The 22,540-nt window shown below is 42.2% G+C and overlaps 1 protein-coding gene across 8 annotated transcripts in view; it reads left to right on the top strand.

Annotated features, from left to right (window-relative positions):
- The window catches only part of AKAP9 (A-kinase anchoring protein 9), a 354,940-nt gene that overhangs the window by 234,980 nt on the left and 97,420 nt on the right, over positions 1 to 22,540 (top strand). For all 8 annotated transcript variants that reach the window (XM_077490822.1, XM_077490820.1, XM_077490821.1 and 5 more), the window contains one exon: positions 8,220 to 8,382. In XM_077490822.1, the coding sequence (XP_077346948.1) occupies positions 8,220 to 8,382 (163 nt within the window). The remainder of the gene's footprint in view (positions 1 to 8,219; positions 8,383 to 22,540) is intronic.

The following is a 22,540-nucleotide window of genomic DNA, read 5'->3' as shown; positions in this document are numbered from 1 at the left end:
TCAGATCAAATTCCTAGACCAAAGCTATTTGCTTCTAGCCTGAACGTAGTCCCGTCGTAATGAAATAATGTCATCACGTTACGTACGATCAGATTTTCCGACAACTTTGTCCGACCGTGTGTATGCAACACACGTTTCGAAAAAAATCCGTCTGACAAAATCCGACGGATTTTGTTGTCGGAATGTCCGACCGTGTATACAAGAGGAAAATTTGTTAGTACTGGCAACAGGACACATTCTTTCACTTTTTGTTAAGGAAGCAATAGAGTCAGTTTAAGACATGGTCATATGGCGTGCACATGCCTAAGCACATTGCTCGATGGATCAAGGTCATAGTATGCATTAGGGAGGTGAAATATATAACCAAGGGCAGTCACTATAGGCCTAATAGCAATCCATAAAATAGAGCAGAGGTAGGGTGCTACTACTCAGTAAGATTAGAAACAAATTTGGTTGCTCTTTAAAATCTTCAAAATGTATTGATTCTCCATAAAAGACACAGTAACAGACAGCAGATGTAAATGCGTTTTCAGCTTTCTGGGCCTCGTTCACTACTAATAAGTCAGCTTCTGAGCCCCTACTCTCTTCTCATTGGCCTACTGCCTGTGATTGACAGTAGCGGGAGCCAATGGCTACCTCTGCTGTCTCAGCCTTAGAGGAGGGAGAGACCCCGGAGAGCCGAGGCTCTCGTGTACAATCGCTGGGTCGAGATCAGACTCAGGTCATTTTTTGGGGGGGCTGCTGCACACAGAAGGTTTTTTATCTTTATGCTTATAATGTATGAAGATAAAAAACCTTGAGCCTTTACAACCACTCAGATGGAGGAAAGGAGTCATTGCACTCCTGGGGACTTGGTTTAACATTTGTTATCATATTACAGCAATATATTACATTTAATTAAAATTAATGTAGCCATACACAGGGCTGAAATCTGTAAGCTTGGATCTCAATAGTAAGAAAAGCAGACAGCAACAGAGACTGAATTCTAGTTGTCATTATTCATGTATTACGGTCATCATACTATTCATTTTATGGCAGTAGTTCCAAAGTATCAACGCATATTTAAAGCATAATTTTAGTTTGGTTTTGTTTTTTGGTGGGGGGGGTTTGGTTGTTTTTTAATAGATTCATTTATTTATAGATTCTTTTTGTATTTTTTAGCACAAGGGACTTACGGTATTTACATTGAATGAAAAATGTCCTTTGTGCTGGTGGCTGCTCTCAGTGCTCTGCGCCCCAATACCACCGCAGCAGTAATCTTCAGGTGCTGTGGGGCATAATACAGCCACTGAACCTGTCATGAACACTCTTCAAGAATGCCAACTATGCTTGCCTTTTCTGCTCTCCTCCTCCAATCATAGAAGTTGCACTATAGCTTCCATCAATGAAAACTGCTCTATGAATGGAGATGATGGACCTTTTATTCATCCACCTGTCCTCAATTCATAGAGGGATTTTCACTGCTCAAAGCTATAGTACAGCTTCTGTGAATGGAGAAGGGCGGCACAAAGGGTGGGTATAATTGGCACCCTCACCAAGTGCATATGACAGGTCCAGCAGTCTGTCCACACAACCACAAAGGTAATCTTCTGGTGCTGCCAGGGGGGCAGAGGACTAAAGATTTCAACTAAGAGAGAAGCCACCAGCACAAGACACTTCTCACTGACGGTAAGTACTCGTCCTTGAGCTGATTAAAAAAAAAAAAAAAGTTTAAATTTGAGGGGGCTCGTATGGGTTGATTTACTAAATATAAATAGACTGTGCACTTCCTCCAGAGCTTAGTAAATGAGCAGAAGCTCTGCCGACTTCCATCCTCCAATCGTGCAAGAAGAAATACTGTTTTATTTTTTATTTTATATATATTTTATATTTTATAAATATTTTATATTTTTTTTATTGATTGGGTATTCTTTGCGAAGGGAAGCTTTAACTCATTTACTAATCTCTAGAGCAATGTTTCTCAACTCCAGCCCTCAAGGCGCACCAACAGGTCATGTTTTCAGGCTCTCCATTATTTTGCACAGGTGATTTGATCAGTTTCACTGCCTTAGTAATTACCAAAGCTGTTTTATCTGAGGGAAATCCTGAAGACATGACCTGTTGGGGCGCCTTGAGGACTGGAGTTGAGAAACACTGCTCTCTAGAGTAACTGCCTTTGCAGAGTGCAATTGCAAAGAGCACAGTCTATTTGTCCTTTGTAAATCAACCCCTAAGATTCTTGCACTCAAGTTCCTAACTCCTCCCTCCCTATTTCCAGTTGAATTTGTAGCACGTTTTTGAAAAGTGATCAAGGAATTTGAACAGGGGACCTCACTTAGACATATAAGCCAGAGGATAGCTTATACCATTGGCCTCTACCTGAAAGTGAAATGGCAGCTTTTTTTTTTTATATATATTTCTTTTTTTTCAATTATTGATGTGTTACATTTCTCAGGGATTCATTCAGCCCAATCGTTTTAAACTTTTTTTTTTTTTTCCCTCTTGTGTTTATTTATTGGGAGAGAACATGATGGGAAGTAAAGATTACATGGATTATGAACGCGTTGTGTACACAACTCCCGAATTTGTACCTTTTATGTATCTAACAAGTGCACAGTGTAAATGATCAGAGATGAAAACATTCGGTAGGTAAACATGGAGAAGGAACACCGAGAGTCCTGACAGGACCTGCTCTGGGAAGACAAGGATGTGACATCACAGTGTTTGCTTTGCATTAAGTAAAGAAGCCACCTGCTGTATTGTGAGTACAGAAAAAGACGCTATAATAGATGAAAAGAGCGAGGAACCGGCTCAAAAGCAAGGAATACTTTAATAAGACAAAGTTTTGTTTTCAAGGGTATTTCATGTTTTTAGACTATAGCTGCAGCTTATACCTCAAAAAGCATTTTTAAGCAATTGGTCTCATAAAGAAAACCCTAAAATGATATTAAATGTTTAATTTTTCTTTCTAAAATAACAAACATGTTATACTTACCTGCTGCGTGCAGTGGTTTTGCACAGAGCAGCCCAGATCCTCCTCTTCTGGGATCCCCCACCAGTGCTCCTGGATCCATCCGCCTTTGCGTGCCCAGCAAGCCACTTGCTGGGGGGTGGGGGGGGGGGGGGGTGAGACACTCATGCAGGCCTGATCCATCTATTGATACACACACAATGTGGTTCGGTCCTGCCCCCTGCACCCTCATTACTGGATTTTATTGACAGCTGCAGGAGCCATGGATATCTGGCTTTTCAGTTCAGGGGTCATTCAAGCTGAATCGCTGTCCAGAAATGGCATTTCACAGAAGGATCCAGTGGAGATCTTCCCCAACGTGTTGGTCATATAAAGGTATTGTCACCAAAAATAGAAATAAGGGGACTAATAGCGAAGTACAGTTGACAGGTGTTTATTGCGCAAAAGTTAGGCTGGTACTTACAAAACGGAGAAGTAAAAATCGCATATCACAATATATATTATATTATAATATATGTGATTTTTAGTCAATTAAAAAAGTACCTGTTCAGACATACAAACATATTCAATGTAAAAACAAACCTACAGACCCTACCTTGTTTGTAACCCGGGGACTGCCTGTATACGCCGCCCCCCAAAGTGCCAAATGTGGCAGTGGAGGGGGGGTTCAGACAAGCTAAACTTCCCCTTTTGGGTGGAGTTCTACTTTAAAGGGGTTGTAAACCCTGTCTCTTCCGCGCGGGGAACGAGCACACCAGCTCCAGCTGGTGTCTCGTGTTCTGATTGGATAGATTGATTGCAGCGCAGCCGTTGGCTCCCACTACTGCCAATCAAATCCAATGATTTGGGAGCTGGGGGGCAGTGCTGAGTCCTGCTTTCTGTGTCAATAGACACAGCAACAGGACACGGGAGTGCGCCCGCACGGGTGCCCTGAAGGAGAGTGCTTCTCAGACGGGGCACTCAAAAAGAGGAAGAGTCAGGAGTGCCACTGGACCCCAGAAGAGGATGATCAGGGCCACGCTGCACAAAACCAGCTGCACAGAGGAGGTATGTATGACATGTTTGTTTAAAAAAAAAAAAAAAAATTACCTTTTAACTTTTCAAGATACTACTCATTGCTGGCATGAGGGCTGAGTACTGTGATGTGCAGCACTCACCTGGACCCACCTACCTGCCATGATCTGTTAGGGTTGCATAGAAAAGCACAGAAACCCTGTGATGACATTGCAGGGTCTACAATAAGGTATGTGATGAATTAGCATGTTGATGAGATCAGATTAAACTTCTGCTTTAAGCACACACAGAGGACAGACCGAATCCTGTTATACGACTGAGGGTCAGTATTGTCTTGTAGACTTTAGGGTGTAGATGTTTTATTGGCAGCCTATTGTTTATCTTAGCAGAAGGAAAACACCCTCTATTCTTGCTAGTGCTGACTTTTTTTTTTTCATGATGGGGTTGTAAATGAGATCATAAATATTGGAATCGGGTGGAGGAACCTAGAAAGAAAAAAAACGATGCAATAGATATTGACCAGGATTCAGCTTAGACATGTTTAGATATTAGTCCGAAACAAAACCTACGTTATCTTTATCTTCCCACAACTTCACTAATACTTGTGGCTATTGGGCTTCTCATGGGCAGAATCGTAGTCAAAACCTGGTTGGTTGCTAAAGTCCCGCTTATTATAGCAGACAAGCTCAATTTCCTTCTTACCAAAATCTAATAATATCTAAAGCCAAAACATTTTTTTCCCATTTTGGATAGAGTGGGGGAAAAGGGAAAATGTGTTGATAATTTGTAAATAACTAAGAAACTGCCTAATATTTTTATTTATTGTACACTATGGAGAAAGCATGAAAGGAACACAACCAATTTGGCTTTGTGATGGTCAGGGTTGTAATTGTTGTTGAAGCAGCAGGTGGTTCTTTATGCTCCTTTTTATATTTTACAGAACCTCTGTTTGCTTCTTTAATGAAATTAGCCAGTTGTTTATGGAACTCAGTAGCTCAATCTGTAAATGATATAATAAAACAACAGTTCACCATTATAGCTTTCCAATACACTTGCTATTGTCTTCACACTCCCATGTGCCATTGATATAAAATATCCTTGTATAGGCAAAGTTTTGTGGCATTTACATTAGCATTCTTCCTCATCAGTTCACTTGTTTTTTTGTGTGTGCAAGAAATACTATCCAATTAGCAGAATATAGCATTACATCACTCTGTAGCCTGCCATTCTATGTTATCTATGGCATAGCTGTGTCTATAGTAGTAATTCAGACTCTGGTGTAAATAATTAAAGGGTCTTCATTCCTAAAGCTTTCTATGAAGGAATTTGAGTTATTTGTTTAGCTGCACGTGCGTAAAATGTGTGTACTGGGTTTTGAATACTGGGTATTAAAGTGTCACGAGAATTTTTTTTACGATATCTGCTATTGCAGCCAGTGTTGAAAAGTGTCGCACACACTGCAGACAATCTGAAGCTCCATCCCAATCTGTGTCACTCTTTTGAGGCAAAAAAATTCTTATATTTCTACTTTACATGCGTATTTCCCCATGTTTGTTCCCTTAAAACACACTGCAAGTACAGAAAGGTAACTGTTGGTGTGCCAGAAATATACGGCAGTGTGCTCCTCTTTACCTTGAATTCCTGAGCACCTTGCCTACATTACAAAGATCTATTACCCCTCCTTGTGCGCAGGCAGAGAACACAAATTATCAGCTCGCAAAATGAATAGATTTTTTATTTTTTTTGCATTTATTGAATAGATATCACAAAAAAAAAAAAATGGAATGGTATAGTTAGCAGACCAGAAAGGAGCAATTAATAGAAGTTCATTGTGAGGTTTTACATACACTTTAACCACTTGCTGTCCTTAGGCAGTTTTAAAACATCCTGGGCTTCAAATGGTTAAAACATGCACATGGCTGCAGCCCTGGACTAGGTATAATTTTTTTTTCTTTCAGGTAGCAATCTGCTGTTCGGTAAGCCCCGATTCACACTATTGCGATGGCAGACATCGCATGTATTGCGCACTACACTGCTGTTCACATTACATGTGATGTCTGTGCGGGTGCGATGTCAGCCATACAGATAGTATAGCTGATATCGCACCGCATTCGGTGCAAACACACACAGCACCCTTTTTTCAGTTCAGAATCGTATCGCATGTATGTTCACACATATGCAATCCGATTCATGTCCGATCTGTCAGTTCGCAGTGCGATATGCAAGCTAAAATGAGGGTGTGGTTTACATATAATGACACTCCCTAGCACTTTGCATATGGCAGTGTGAACTATCGTGTGTGCCGGGTGCGATGTGGGAACCTGCAGTTGATTTGCAGGGTTCATGCATCACAATAGTGTGAACTGGCCCTAAAAGTGATCAGAGTGGTTCTATAGCCACCCAATCACTTTTACAGTAGTGAGAAAGGCCACCTGTAAGCAATTAATCAAGAATTGTGCTTGATTAGCTGAAATGGAGACATTGGGAGTCTAAAGGCTCGTATACACAATCATGTCAAAAGTGAAGAGGTTACTCACCATACGAAAATTCATGGACAACAGAATTCAACATCAAAAGTGACGTAATGTGTTACATAGTTTTGTATGTATTCTTTCATTTTTGAGCATGCGTAGTCTTGCTCTTACTAATTTTTTTTTGGACGCAAACAGTACTAATTAAACTAAAATCGGACGTTGTGTTCACATCCGACAAAAATTTTATAGTCTGCACATCCAGCTTTTGTCATACGAAAAATCGTAATCGGCTGTCGAAAGCACCATACTAACAATCCGAAAATTGGCAGATTGTTCATCGGACGAAATTTTACTTCCAATTTTCGTATTGTGTGTACAGGCCTTTAGCCTAGGTTCACACTGAGGGAGGGTTTGAAATCATGCGAGTTCAAACAGGCATTTCAGTCTGACTTGGGGGCGTTTTTACAGACATCTGCGTGGGTTCATGCATGGATATCTATTGAAATCGGCCTCAAAGTTGCCAAAAGTAGTGCAGAAACTACTTTTGGGAATCGATGTGGCGTCGCACCAATTCGTACTGTGCCATTGCCGGCAAAAGCATCAGATTTTTGCATGCAATTTGACATGTCAATTTACATGCCAAGTCATCCAATGTGATAGCAGTAAATGAAAAAAGTGTTCCAAAAATGAAACCCAGGACCCTGCATTCACTATATCTGGTCTCCCACAGTACACAGAACATGGCAATGCAATTGTTTTAGTAAATATAATCTGCTAAATACCTTTTCTCATTAGTGGTATATGTCATTAGCAGTCTTTTGACTTCTATCAGTGTCTGGTTAAAGCTTGTAGAAAGAGTTTCCATACTCCCATGATTGTCCTATGAGGATGCAGGACCTCGAACCTCGGTCTGGCCCTGTGCTGATCTCAGGCACACATGTAGTAATTTAAATAATTTTGAGTACATGGTGTTATAGAGTTTGGAATGGTTTTTGAATAAATCATTTATTATAATAATACCTGTATATTTTAGCATTGTGCACAATCGCAGCTTTTCAGTTAGAATACCATTAAGAAAAAAAGAAGAGGAAAATAATCCACAAGAAAGGTGGGACTTTAAATGCAGCACATGGAACCAAAACGTTTTGCTTCCATGTGCTGCATTTAAAGTCCCACCTTTCTTGTGGATTATTTTCCTCTTCTTTTTTTCTTTAGGCAAGGGGGGATGGATATTCACGATTTTACCAGGCCGTGGTATCATTTAGGCCTCTTTCACACTGACGTCCCGTTCAGGCCCGCCTGTCAGTTTTTCAGGCGGACCTGAACGGGTGCTCCATAGAGCTCTATGGAGCGTCGGATGTCAGCGGTGACATGTCCGCTGACATCCGACCCGCTCCGATCCGAAAAAGTGTGACGGAGGAAAAAGCTATTTTTCCATCCGTCTGCGGATCGGATCGGATGACGACGGGCACTGCGGTCCGTCGTCATCCGATCTCCCATAGGGGAGAGCGGCGCTGTGACAGGTCCGTCCCTGCGCAGTGTGCAGAGACGGAGCTGTCATCTCCCTGCTCAGCGGGGATCGGCGGAGTGATCCCCGCTGAGCAAACGGACATCCACGGGGCGGATCAGAACTGATCCGCCCCGTGTGAAAGGACCCTTAAAGTCCCTAGGGATGGAATTACTGGACCTTACCAGGCCACGGTTTCCTTAAAGTCCCTAATTTTCATTAAACTAGAATACCATTAAGGTTTTCTTACAGTCTGTTTTATTTCACTCTGCAGCTTGAACATGCCAAGGCAGCGCAAACAGAATTGGTGCGGGAATCCTTGAAGAGGAAACAGGAGACTACTGACCTGCTCCGATGCCAGGAGGAGCTTCAAGAAAGACTCAACGAGGAGGCCAAAGCTACAGAACACTTGGCCCTAGAACTGAGCAAAGCTGAAGGTAAGCCAAACATCTGAAATATGGAAGAGAACTAGAAGAAAGTAGGTGACGTCTGTCTGGTGTAATTCTGCAAACTGTGTATAGCAGCATATTTGTAGATGACTTCTAAAAAGTCATTGATTAATGGTTTGTGGGATCATCTCGGGGTCCAGGTTCACGTCAAGCTAGAGTCCTGCCGAAACTAATTTGTAAAGGTTCCCTGCTGCATGGAACACGTTAGATTGACTAGGCCAATGTTGAGTTGTGGTGCTCTCTGTACATGAATACAACTGAACCTGCATAACGTGTATCTGCAACTCTATGCAAAGCAGCCATGAGAGAGAGAGAGATATAAATGTCACAATACATTGCTGTACTCTACATGGGAAAGTCATGGTGAAGACGCACACGATACTAAAACAGCACCTTGTAATTTAAACTAACCTGAACATGACAAAAGTTCCCTTTAGGCTACGTTCACACAGGGAGTATGCAAGTCACTCCTACCCCCTGTACAGCTTAGCACTCCAGTGAAGCTCTGCTTTCTGTAGACTGAGAAAAGAGCGATCAACGGTCTTTGATCCCTCAGTTCTTAGTCTTGGAAGCTGTGGGGGACAGATGCAGCGTCTGATCAATGCTGCATCCACCTAGATACGTTTAAAAGTTTTTTTTCATAAAGAAAAGTTGCAGATTGCGTTACAGATCACATTATTATCTCCAGTGTCTAATTGTTATAGGCCTTTTTTCCAGGCTTCTTCATTTAAACAGTACTCATTTTGTCAGGATCTCATTTCCATATTGTATGGCCATATGAGTTTATCTTTGGCCAGATCGCAACTTTAAAAAGGGAATTTTTTTTAAAAACTACACCGCAGATACTAATGGATGTCTTTGCTGTGTCACCTATATTAGTGATTATTGGATGTTGATCCTTGCAAAAATAAATATATCTAAGCAATATATATATATATATTTAATATATCTAAGCAATATATATATTTAATATATCTAAGCAATAGGAACTCCAAGAGGGAGATGCCACTGAAAAACATGGTTTCTCAGCCAAAATTCCAGATTTATTTTGGCAGAGGAAAAGATTATTGTTGAATTATACCTCTCTGGTTCATAGACTGTTGTCTCCCCTGAAATAACAATAAGCAATAGGCAAGGAAAGTCCAGGCCAACCAGCCAATGTTTACCATGAGATCTGGTGGCAATCTTTTTTTCTTGTTGGTATCATTGAATCAGATCCATACACCACCACTTATAACCCGAGCATCACTGCAGACTGATGTCGATCCATCCATCAGATTCTTGCACACTGCTAGTGGCTATAGCCAGTAATCATTGTGTTCTGCCTGCCAGGGAGGCTTCCTGCCACCAGAACACAATACCACCACGTGAGGGGTTCTCCTGTCAACACTGACTGTGTTGATGGGGGAATTGAGCAATAAAAAAGCCTTCTGTACTGCAAGAAGCCCCCCCCCTATTCCTATCTGAGCCCGATCCGATCCAGCTCTTGCCGCTGTCTTTACACTCCTTTGGGCAGTTTGATAGCAGTGGCAGCCATTGTATCCTGCTGCTTTCAATCAAATACTGTGACGAGGGAGCGGGGCTGAGTTGCCCGATCTGTGTCAATAGATGCAGACTGGGCGATTCAGGAGTGAGCACACCAGGGTAGGTGAATTTCCTTGAGGGGCACTTGCTGAAGAGGAGTGGCCTGGAGGGGACCCCAGAAAAGCAGATTTGGGGCTGCTATGTGCAAAACCATTGCACTGAGCAGGTAAGTATAGACATGTTTGTTATTTTAGTTCTAAAAAAAAATACAACTGAAGGTTTAATATCACTTTAGGACTTCAGAGTAAGGTGTGGCAAAAATCAAAGCAGATTGCGGTTTGAGTATAAAAGGTGTTGATGATATATTATTTATTTTGTACAAATAAATGTGTGTTGTCTGATGACTGAACTATCCTGGGAGTGTCTCTATAAACAAAGTAAGCAAAATCTATTTAGGATCCATTGAGTTTTATCTTCTAATATCCTAGACATACTAAAGATAGGCAAATGTCCCACCAGGAGAGGGTGCTGGCGAGACCTCTACCTGTGCCTAAATAACAGGATACTGAATTATCCCTTCAGAGGTGTGTTTCTCTACTACATGTCTCTGTTGGTATTGCACAGTTGCAGAATACATATATTATTATTGTTTCCTGTCCACCATAGGGACCCCACAGTCTTATGTCCCTATATAAGTAAGGGCCAGTTAACGGAAATGCAATTTTACCTTCCCACATGTTTTTTTGGATTGTGGGAAGAAACCAGAGCCACTAGAGCAGGGGTCTCAAACTGGTGGCCCTCCAACTGTTGAAAAATTACAAGTCCCATGAGGCATTGCAAGGCTGACAGTTAAGAGCAAGACCCCCAAAGGCAATGGCATGATGGGACTTGTAGTTTCGCAACATCCGGAGGGCCACCAGTTTGAGACCCCTGCACTAGAGGAACCTTTACAAGTATGGTGAGAGCATAAAGGCGCAATGCCATATTGGAGCCTGGGTGATATTGGAACATTAATAACTACAAGGCAAGAGTGCAAGCCACCGTGCTGCCCCAAGGCATATACGTAGGCATCCATTTATTTATTACAGTTTGGGGATAAACTCAGGATAAAGCTTTGTAAAATGGTAATAGGAGGTCGTCAGACCTTTCTGTGTATTCCAATACATTTCTTTTCCCATTACACTGACTAAAGGTCAAGGTTGTATTGATCCCTCTGCATTGCTGAAATACCTTTGTTAAGTTCTCTAGAATGTCTGGCCTTGGCCAGAGGCTGTCCAGACGAAATATATGCTGCTTACTTGTACGAATGAGGCATTCCTGCCCTACTTCTGTCTGCTGCTTAATTGTGTGCATTCTCTGCATTACCTCTCTCACTCTCCCCCTTTATTTATTTGTTTTACATTCATTTTCTCTCTCTCTTCCTTCCTTCCTTCCTTCCTTCCTTTTGTTTCTTTCCTTTCTTACTTTCCTTCCTTCTACCCTTTCTTCCTTCCTTCTACCCTTTCTTCCTTAGCTCGCTCTCTCTTATAGATATACATATATGTCTCCTCTCCCCTCTCTCTATTCTCGCTCTCTCTGCCCCCTCTCTCCCCCCTCTTTCTCCCCTCTCTCTCCCCTCTCCCCCTCTCTCTCTCTCTCTCTCTCCTTTCCATCCTTTCTGCTCCCAGCCCCTCTTTCTCTCTCTTCTTTTCACCCTTCTTTCCTTTCCTTCCTTCTTTCATTCCCTCTATCTCTTCTTTCTATCCTTCCTCCTCTCTCTTCTTTCTGTCCTTCTCTGCCTCTCTCTCACCTTTCCATCATTCCTTCTTTCTCCGTCTCTGTCATTTCTTTCCTGCTCGCTCTCTCTCTTCTTTCAACCCTTCTCCCCCCCCCCCCCCCCATCTTATTTTCATCCTTCTCTCTCTTTCCCCCTTCATTCTCTCCCCTCTCACCCTTAATTCTCAATCTCTCCCCCCTCTCTCTCTCCCCCCACCCCCCCTTTCCATCCTTTCTGCTCCCACCCCCTCTTTCTCTCTTCTTTCCACCCTTCCTTCTCTCTCCCTCTTTCTTTCTTTACTTCTTTCTATCCTTCCTCCTCTCTCTTTTCTATCCTTCTTTCCCTCTCTCTCTTCTTTCTATCCTTCCTCCTCTCTCTCTTCTTTCTATCCTTCCTCCTCTCTCTCTTCTTTCTATCCTTCCTCCTCTCTCTCTTCTTTCTATCCTTCCTCCTCTCTCTCTTCTTTCTATCTTTCCTCCTCTCTCTCTTCTTTCTATCCTTCCTCCTCTCTCTTCTTTCTATCCTTCCTCCTCTCTCTCTTCTTTCTATCCTTCCTCCTCTCTCTCTTCTTTCTATCCTTCCTCCTCTCTCTCTTCTTTCTATCCTTCCTCCTCTCTCTCTTCTTTCTATCCTTCCTCCTCTCTCTCTTCTTTCCATCCTTCCTCCTCTCTCTCTTCTTTCCATCCTTCCTCCTCTCTCTCTTCTTTCCATCCTACCATCTCTCTCCCTCTTTATCTTTCTCTCTTTTGTTAGCACATTTATGCAGATTGCCAAGTGCAGTGTTTTTTTTTGCTCTCTCAGGAATGTTATTGAATAGACCTACCTATTCTATAGACGTGGCAGAGTATTTTTTCTTCAGACGCCTCTGCACATGTTGGAATTAGCTGCAGGGCTTTGCATGTGACAGAGCGGCAGAGCGGAGATTTTTTTTTTATGTACTCACCTGTCTAAAGCTTAGTTATGATTTCAGAGATGGGAAAGAGAGAAAGTCTGATGATCAAGCATATTTTCACATTGATAATATCATGTTGGTGACGCTCAGCCCTCGAGATGTAAAGCGCTTGAAGGAAAATGATTCTGGATAGGAATATCAACTGACTGTGTGCCCTACCTTTCTTTGGTATTGTACTAGAATTGTGAAAAGGGCAAACTGGTTGACATGGGCACCGAGAACAGAACTTTCAGCCAATAGGAGTATAAATTTCACACTCCATTGAATAGAACAGGGTTCATGTGATAAGTAGCCACCTAAGGCTGAGGTTTCAGTTTATAACACAAGCCAGGTTGTTGAATCAAAGCTAGCATGTGTGCGGCTGCACAGTCGCATTGCCAGCTTAAAGCAGCTTGTTGGAGCGTTTATGAACGCATTTGATTATTGTTGCTGGACCTATTGATTTGACATAATGGGGTGTGCAACAAGAGAAGAATTCACTGCAGCATAATACAGAGGTGACCTCTCCGAAGGCAAATGAAAGCGTATCTTTGTAGATCACTACACTGTGTACTGGTCTTCCATGGGCTATCATTAGAGGACCAAGGAGTCTGTATTTAGCTTCAGATTAAAGATGGTTGAGGTATTTATTTTGCCCTCGTTTCAGTTTCATTGTTTTTGCTAATTATATGTGCGCAATATTATTTTAATTGGTGGTTGGCGTTATAAGCTGATCAGCAAACCTGCAGCCTTGCATTTCCAGATACCCAAGAGAGATTAACGCTGTTTAATGAATTAATTAATACCTTACTGCACCGACTCAAGGAGCTAAATTTGGGGCTGTGTTCATTCTTTACTGCCTGGTCAGGGCACAATGCAAAGTTGAGGTTAACCAGTAGGAACATTTACATAACCCATCGAAACTTCCCTTGGGCACCAGAGGTTATAATTCCAAAAGAATAAACATGAACACTCGGTACAGCTTTTTTTTTTTTTTTTTTACTGAGCTAAAATACAGCCCATTATATGTAATGTGCCTATGCACACAGGTGTGTAAACCAGCACCATGCATTTGTCAGAAAAAATAAATAGAAAAATCTAAATTTTTGGAAAATTGCGCGAAAATGCGCACAAATACATCCAAAATAAAAAAATGTCTGAAAAAGATGCTCAAACAGGAGTATCGTGTGCAAGAGGCCTAAAAGTGGTGTTTTAGCTTAATGCATTGTATGCATTAAAGTGGATGTGAACCCACTTTCATCCTTTTCTAAACTACTTCCATAGTGGTTATCTATAAGGATATACATGCCTCCTGCATGTATCTTTACGTGTCAAATGTTTCCCCTCTGTCTGTAATGAGATCCGAAAAACTGCAGGTTCTGTGGGTGGAGTCGTGATGTCAGTAGACTCCCTGCCCACCTCTACACTCCGCTTGTCAACGTGCATTTTCTCCTGTGTATTTCTTACACTGAACTTCTGCTATGATCACTAAAATCCAATCAATACTCAGAAAAATCACCACATGACTTCAGCATGCCCAATAATGCTGAGGTGTTGAGCAGCCAATCATGGGAGAGCGGGGAAAGAAAGGAGGGAATCTGAAGTACACAGAATGTCTCTCTCAGGCTCGTGCATTAGATATGTAAATCACCTGTCACTCGCAGCAAGGGGGAAGAACTGACTCTTATTTCTTTGTCTGTCTGTTTTTATCTCACTGAAAAAAAGATAAGAGGACTGCTCAGAGCTGAATTAACTCTTCGTGGCAAGACTGGGCACAGATGACCTTTAAATTAAGGCGCAAGCCTTAATGAAAAAAAAATCAAATAAAAATGTCTGGTTTACATCCACTTTAAGATAAAAAGCTTTCTGTATGCAGCAACCCCCCTAATACTTACCTGAGCCTCCTCTCTGTCCAGCAATATCCATGAATGTCTTGGTCGCCCGAGACTCTCCCTCCTGATTGAATGATACACCGCAGTGGCTCCATTGGCTCCCACTGCTGCCAATTAAACTTGGTTAGCCAAGCCCCGGCTGGGCCGCGCCGGGCTGGGGCTCCATGTCTAAATGGACACAGGGAGCTTTTACTCAGCTCTGGTGCTCCCATAGCAAGCTGCTTGCTGTGGGGGCACTCGACAGCAGGGAGGGGCTAGGAGCTCCAGAGAGGGACCCAAGAAGAAGAGGATCTGGACTGCTCTGTGCAAATCCACTGCAACAGAGCAAGTAAGTATGATATATTTGTTATTTTTATAGAAAAAATTAAAACTAGACTTTAGAAACACTTTAAGTGAACAGTAAGCTGAAAATAGAAGCCATTTGATGTATATAAATTTTTAATAGAATATGGAGACATCTTGAGATGTTATCACCCACAGTTGATCTATTTGCAGGTAACCTCTTCACCCTAAAATGTCTGAAAGCTTAAAGTTTTACTAAACCCACAACAATAAAATCAGTCTGTATATGCAGTAAAGCATGCTTGTTATACTCGCTGTGTAACCTAAGGGGTTAAAGGCATTATGTAAAAATTTGCATTTGAAATTAGAATATTTTCCCCCTTTGCAACTAAACCACTGAGAACTCAGTTTATGCTTTTCAAACGCCTCTTTCTAGAAAACATTGAGTTTACTTAAAACTTTGTAAGCTGTCGTAAAAGAACATGCACAGCACATATCAAGGTGTCTGGTAGTAGGCAGCATGCCAACTACCCTCCCAAATTCAACCAAGTTATGTTTCTGCAGCTGGATACATCTATGGTAATTTATAAAGATGACACTCATTAGAAGTCCATCATGCCTCCTTACAAAAAATATTGCTGCAAGCATGTACGTGCTTGTGAAGAGGAGGAAGTAGCGGCAGTATATATGCAGTGCGGAGAGAAGGACATTGCGTCAGTAAATATGCAGTGCGGAGAGGACCACGTTGCAGCAGTAAATGTGCAGTGCAGAGAGGAGGACGTAGCGATAGTAAATATGCAGTGCGGAGAAGAGGATGTAGTGGCAGTATATATGCAGTGCGGAGAAGAGGATATAGTGGCAGTATATATGCAGTGCGGTAAAGAGGATATAGTGGCAGTATATATGCAGTGTGGAGAAGAGGATGTAGTGGCAGTAAATATGAAGTGGGGAGAGGAGGACGTAGCGGCAGTAAATATGCGGTTCGGAGAGGAGGATGTAGCGGTAGTAAATATGCAGTGCGGAGAGGAGGATGTAGCGGCGGTAAATATGCAGTTCAGAGAGGAGGACCTGGCGGCAGTAAATATGCAGTGTGGAGAGGAGGATGTAGCGGCAGGAAATATGCAGTGTGGAGAGGAGGATGTAGCGGCAGGAAATATGCAGTGCAGAGGGAAAAACGTACTAGCAGTATTTATTATATATGCGCAGAGGATTTAGCAGCGGTATAAGAAGTGCGAAGAGGAGGATGTAGCGGCAGTATGTGAAGTGTGGAGAGGAGGATGTAGCGGCAATAAATATGAAGTCCGGAGAGGAGGATGTAGCAGCAGTAATAATGCAGTGTGGAGAGGACGTAGCAGCAGTAATAATGCAGTGTGGAGAGGACGTAGCAGCAGTAATAATGCAGTGTGGAGAGGACGTAGCGTCAGTAATAATGCAGTGTGGAGAGGACGTAGCGTCAGTAATAATGCAGTGTGGAGAGGACGTAGCAGCAGTAATAATGCAGTGTGGAGAGGACGTAGCGTCAGTAATAATGCAGTGTGGAGAGGACGTAGCGTCAGTAATAATGCAGTGTGGAGAGGACGTAGCGTCAGTAATAATGCAGTGTGGAGAGGACGTAGCGGCAGTAAATATGCGGCCTGGTACAGAGCATACAAAGACAGGCACCCTGTCTCTGTACACCAGCTCTCGTTGTTCTTAATTAGTGCACTTGGCTACAAACTAGTGGTAAGTATTTTTGAATTTGATTCATTAATAGTGGCACTTTATAAAAGTGGTGCTATGACGTACTTCCTGAATCTGCCGCACTTGTCACTTGTTTGTAAAGCTGACGAAAAGTGAGTCAGGGATTTTTACATTTTTGCTCTGGCCTTTTAAATAGCCATAGTGCCAGAAAAATGTCTTTAGGGGTTTATTGAATTCCCCTGATTATGTTCCCACGTCCATCTTATTTTAAAAAGCACTGGACACTACTTTTGACTACTACGAGTGATGTACGTACAGTACAAATATTTACCAACAATCTATGTTGGATAAGCTGAGAAAACATGAAGGACAGGATCCTGGACAGCTGCCAAGTTCACCTTTTTAGAGCTATTTTATTAGGCCATTAATATAAGGTGCACTTCCCTTCCACCCCGTTATGCATTGCTGAATGCTTAATGTAGTAAATTGATGGCACAAGAACCTTAGGATATTGGTATTCGATGCTTGTTTTATCAATATTGTTCTGATCGTGTCCTTATGGGGCATCTGTGTGTTATGTGGACTGCTTCTGTTTACCAAGAATGTTAGAGTCCAGAGTAAGTTTTTTTTTTTTGTTTTGTTTTGTTTTTAACCACATTGGCACAGTACTCAATGTGTTTCGGGGGCAAAGTCTGGCTCCTGAAAAATGTTGGTCTTTTTAAGAATTAATGGATAAGTTCACCTTCGGAACATATTACATGTTCTACTCTCTGCCCCCCCCAACCCCCCTGATCCCCCATCCTGTGACAGTGGTCGAGGGGTTCTTCTCTCTGTACCCACTGTCACTTTTTGAAAAGAGCATGGCTGTGTTCACCCACACAGCCGCATCATTCATTCAGTTTCCTATGAATGAATAAACTATAAAAGTACCATGTGCCACTGCAGTAGTTTCAGTGTGCTGCGGGCACATGTGCTGATGAGCACTCATAATCCATTTACATGTCCTCTGGCTTTCAGTCAGAAAGCGTGTACAGTAGTAAGGGCTGAAAGCCAGAGGACATGTCTGCAAGAGCCCACATAGCATGGCATCTACTGATCATGGGAGCAATGCTCTCCAGGCTTCTGCTGAAAAAATTGGCTTGCCTGTAGGTAAAAGTTAAAAAAAGCAAAAAAACAGTATACAACCGCTTTAAGTGCCCTAAAATTAAAAAGTCAGCAGCTGCAGTATTTGTAGCTACTGACTTTTACCATTTTTTTTTTTTGGGCTGGTCGTCCTCTTTGAGTTATAATGATAAATATATATTTTTCCCTTTTCCTTTCATACACTCTTACAAATTACATAAAGATGAAAAGAAAGAAAGAGAACCAAAAAAAAAAAAAAAAAATAGGAGAGAGAAAAGAAAAACAATTTTTTTTATTTTTAAATGAATAAATAAATTTTCTTAAACAAATTTTTTTCTGTGGAATTTCCAAAATATTTCCACACTGTCCACATTACTATATATATATATATATATATATATATATATATATATATATATATATATATATATATATATATATATATACATTTTAAAGTTGGGGGTTGTTCAGCTCAAGTGTAGCACCCACTAGCGAGAACAGAATTGATACCTTTTCAGGGCTTGTTGGCCTGGAAGGATCTCAAGTCAGTAGAAAGTATAACCAGAGAAGAGATTCCAGAGGTAAGGATTTCAGAGACCCTGTTTGCTAATCAAATTCAGGAGGTGATAGAGTTCTTGCAGAAGAATGTGAGAGAGATGTTGGACCCATACACTGGTGGGGTACCACACTATCACATATATATATATATATATATATATATATATATATATATATATATAATATAATATAATATAATATATATATTTATATAAATAATCATTAGTGCCCTGATTACAATAGTGCAAAATAGTGACACAAATCAGGGCCCACCAGTGCCACCAATCATTAGCGGTGCCCATTAGTGATGCCGGTCAGTGCCCATCACTGCTATCAATGCCTATTAGTGACCATAAGCACCAACTATCCGTGCCACCTAACAGTGCCCATTAGTGCCCATAAGTGCGGCATATTAGTGCCTCCTCATCAGAGCCACCTAATCGATGCCCATAAGTGCCGCCTCATCAACGCCCACCAGTTCAGCCCATCAGTGCCGCCTCATCAGCGCTCATCAGTGAAGGCAAAAAAATGACTTACAAAATTTACTGACAGAAAAAAAGTAAGATTTTTCTAAATTTTTGGTGTTAAAAAAATAAAATAAAAACAGCAGTGATTAAATACCACCAAAAGAAAGCTCTATTTGTGTGAAGAAAATGATAAAAAATTTGTTTGGGTACAGTGTAGCATGACCACGCAATTGTCATTCACAGTGCGACAACGCTGAAAGCTGAAAAATGGCTTGGGCAGGAAGTGTAAGTGCCCGGTAGGCAAGTGGTTAAAGGACCCAGGTGTCAATGATAACATTGTAATCCGGGGATTGTTAGGAATCCAGTCTCCAAACAATTTATAATATAGTTGAAGGATTTTATCCCAGAATACCGTGAATAATTGAGAGGTCCACCGCCCCCTACCACCCCCCCCCCCCCCCCCCCCACCCCATGGTACCTGGAGCATTCCTGCATCTCCAACAAATGTTTGGTATGGAGACTTCCATATTATGTAGTATTGAGGAACATCTACACCATCTAGATAAGATCTTATAATTCCGTTCCTGAGCTCTGGTAGATATGGAGGCTTGGTGAGTGAACACCAGTATCTTATCCCAATTCTTTGTTTTTAGGGTGCAGACAGGGGCGGACTGACCATTGGGGCACTCGGGCACTGCCCGAGGGCCCCATGCCACTAGGGGGCCCCATCAGGGTTTGCCAGCCTCATTAAAAAAAAAGGGACAGTATGTAAAAATCAGTGTTTTTAAAAAAATCCCAAGATTATAGCTGCTTCGCCTCTACAGTACCTTTTCAGTGTGTGTGTGCTGTGTGGCCCCATAATCTTCTATTGCCCGGGGGCCCCATAATCTTCTATTGCCCGGGGGCCCCATGAGTTTTCAGTCCGCCCCTGGGTGCAGATCCTCTTTAAGTAGCAGATGTGAATGGATTTGGGGAGAATATGGATTATAGTTTTGTGTATAGTATGAATGGTTTGTTTACAGGCAGCAGCAGTTAGTAAAGTTTCCTTCGGGGCTGTCAGTATTGCCAGTCATTAGCATGTTGTGAAAATTGTGCTGCAGCTTCCTCCATAAACAGAGGCACGGAAGATCCTCCCTGGGATCTACTTATTGTGGAAACAGTGTTTCCATGGTGGGGATTGTAGTGGCAGGTGTAAGAATCCTTTAGATGAGCCGAGATGACAGCTGGAATGCGCAGACAATGCTGTAAACCTGTACAGACTTGCTCAGTCAATATTTATGCGAGTTTCACTATTAATAACTGATAGGTCCGGGGTGGTAATTGCGTGTCCAAAAAAGGAATTTTGATCTTGTCCTCTTTTACGGTTTAATGAGATGTGTCGCAGTGATAATGTTTGTGATCCCCGGTCTCATAGCAATTGTAAGTGCCAGCTATGTACATAGTGGGTCATGCTCATCTTAGGCGTGTGAAATGTGTACTGGCCAGTCATTGTACACGGTTCTGTCTCCACCCTGTACCACAAATACTTTGCTTTTATATCCATGTTGGTGTATAGTAAAAGGTTACTGCAAGTCTAGAACTCCATTATTCTGAAGGCCTACTAGAGCCTTGGAAACATATTCATACCCCTTGAAATGTTCCACAATTCGTCATGTTACAACCAAAAAATTTAAATGTATTTTATTGGGGATTTTATGTGATAGACCAACACAAAGTGGCACATAATTGTGAAGTAGAAGGAAAATGATAAAAAAAGATTTTTGTTTTTGTTTTTTTTACAAATTAATATGTGAAAAGTGTGGGGGCATTTGTATTCAGCCCCCAATACAGTCAATACTTTGTAGAACCCCCTTTCACTTCAATTACAGCTGCAAGTCTTTTTGGGGATGTCTATACCAGCTTTGCACATCTAGAGAGGGACATTTTTGCCCATTCTTCTTTAACCACTAGAGACCCGCGCTATAGCCAAATGACGGCTACAGCACAGACCTCCTTTGCCGGGACGACGTCTATTGACGTCGTCCCGTGCACGAGCGGCCTGCACGCCCCCTGACGGGGTGCGCGCGGCATGCTCTGTGATCGGCGAGTCTATGAGACTCGCCTGATCACGGATCTGAGCAAGGGGTCGATCCCGACCCCTTACCACGTGATCAGCTGTCAGCCAATGACAGCTGATCATGTAATACAATGGAGCCGGTAATCGACTATTATTCCTCCTCGCGCTGTCCCGATCACGACCAGCCCTGCCAGTGCCCACCTGCCCCCTGCCAGTGCCACCTCATTAATAAATAAGTGCCCCCCGTCAGTGCCACCCATCAGTGCCCACAATCTGCCTCAACAGCGGTGCTGCACCCCAGTGCCACATATCCGTGCCCATCAGTGTCATCTACCAGTGCCCAGCAGTGCCACCTATCAGAGCCACCTATCAGTGTCCATCAGTCCCATCTATCGGTTGTACCTATTAGTGCCACCCATCCGTGCCATCTTATCTTTGCCGCCTTATCTGTGCTCATAAGTACTGCCTTATCTGTGCCTATCGGTGCCACCTTATCTGTGCCTATTAGTGCCGCCTTAACTATGCCTATCCATGCCCACCAGTGCAGCCTATCCGTGCCGCCTCATCAGCGCACTTCAATGAAGGAGAAAAATGACCTATTTGCAAAATTTTATAACAAATTATTAAACATGATTTTTTATTTTTTTTTATTTTGCATCTTTCTTGTTTAGCAAAAAATAAAACTCCCAGCTGTAATTAAATACCACCAAAAGAAAGCTCTATTTGTGGGAAAAAAAATGATAAAAATTTGATTTGGGTACAGTGTTGTATGACCGCGCAATTGTCATTCAAAGTGCATCAGCGCTGAAAGCTGAAAATTGGTCTGGGCAGGAGGGGGGTTTAAGTGCCCGGTAAGCAAGTGATTAAAAAAAATAGCTCCAACCCTGTCCGATTGGATGGAGAGCTTCTGTGAACAGCAGTTTTCAAAGTCTTGCCACGGATTCTCAATTGGGTTTAGGTCTGGACTTTGGGCCATTCTAACACTTTGATATAAACCATTCCATTGTAGCTCTGGCTGTATGTTTAGGGTCGTTGTCCTGCTGGACGGTGAACCTCGGCCCCAGTCTCAAGTCTTTTGCCGACTCTAACAGGTTTTCTTCTACGATTGCCCTGTATTTGGCTCCATCCATCTTCCCATAAACTCTGACCAGTTTCCCTGTCCCTGCTGAAGTAAATCATCCCCACACCATGATGCTGCCACCGCCATGTTTCACAGTGGGGATGGTGTGTTCAGGGTGATGTGCAGTGTTTGTTTTCTGCCACACATAGCATTTTGCTTTTAGGCCAAAAAGTTCAATTTTGGTCTCCTGACTAGAGCCGTTAGTGGATGAGCTAGGGAGTTTACCACCACTCACCTGTTCACCCATTCACTCAGTGATTGTAAAGCCCCATACACACTATCAGATTTCTGATGATTTTTTTGTCTTCAGACTTACCAAAACCATGTAGTGCAAGGGCCTGCCTGATTGCATGCAAATTGAAACTCCTAAGGTTTGACCTCATATTATATGGTTTTGGTAAATCTGAAGGAAAAAATCAGCAGAAAATCTGATGTGTACGGGGCTTTAAGTGTCTTTTTTTTTTTTTTCGTTTAAAATAACAAATATGTTATATTTACCTGCTCTGTGCAAGGGTTTTGCACAGATGGGCCCCGATCCTCCTCTTCTGGCTTTCACCACTCTTCATTAGGTGACTTGCACATTTCCATTTGTATAGATTTGCACCTGTCAGAGTTTTACTTATAGAGTGGAGGGTTGTGCTGCATTCACTACACTATATGATAAAACTACAAAAAGTATCACAATTGTGTTGGCAGCTCCAATATGCATAAAGTAATACTGGAGCTCTGTACTCCTACATAATACAGTTCCCCACATT

This window comes from Lithobates pipiens, unplaced genomic scaffold, assembly GCF_037356315.1.
Source record: "Lithobates pipiens isolate NorthernLeopardFrog02 unplaced genomic scaffold, aLitPip1_a1.2 Scaffold_19, whole genome shotgun sequence".
In the NCBI taxonomy this organism is placed as follows: Eukaryota; Metazoa; Chordata; class Amphibia; order Anura; family Ranidae; genus Lithobates; species Lithobates pipiens.
This window is presented reverse-complemented; position numbering and strand designations above follow the sequence as displayed.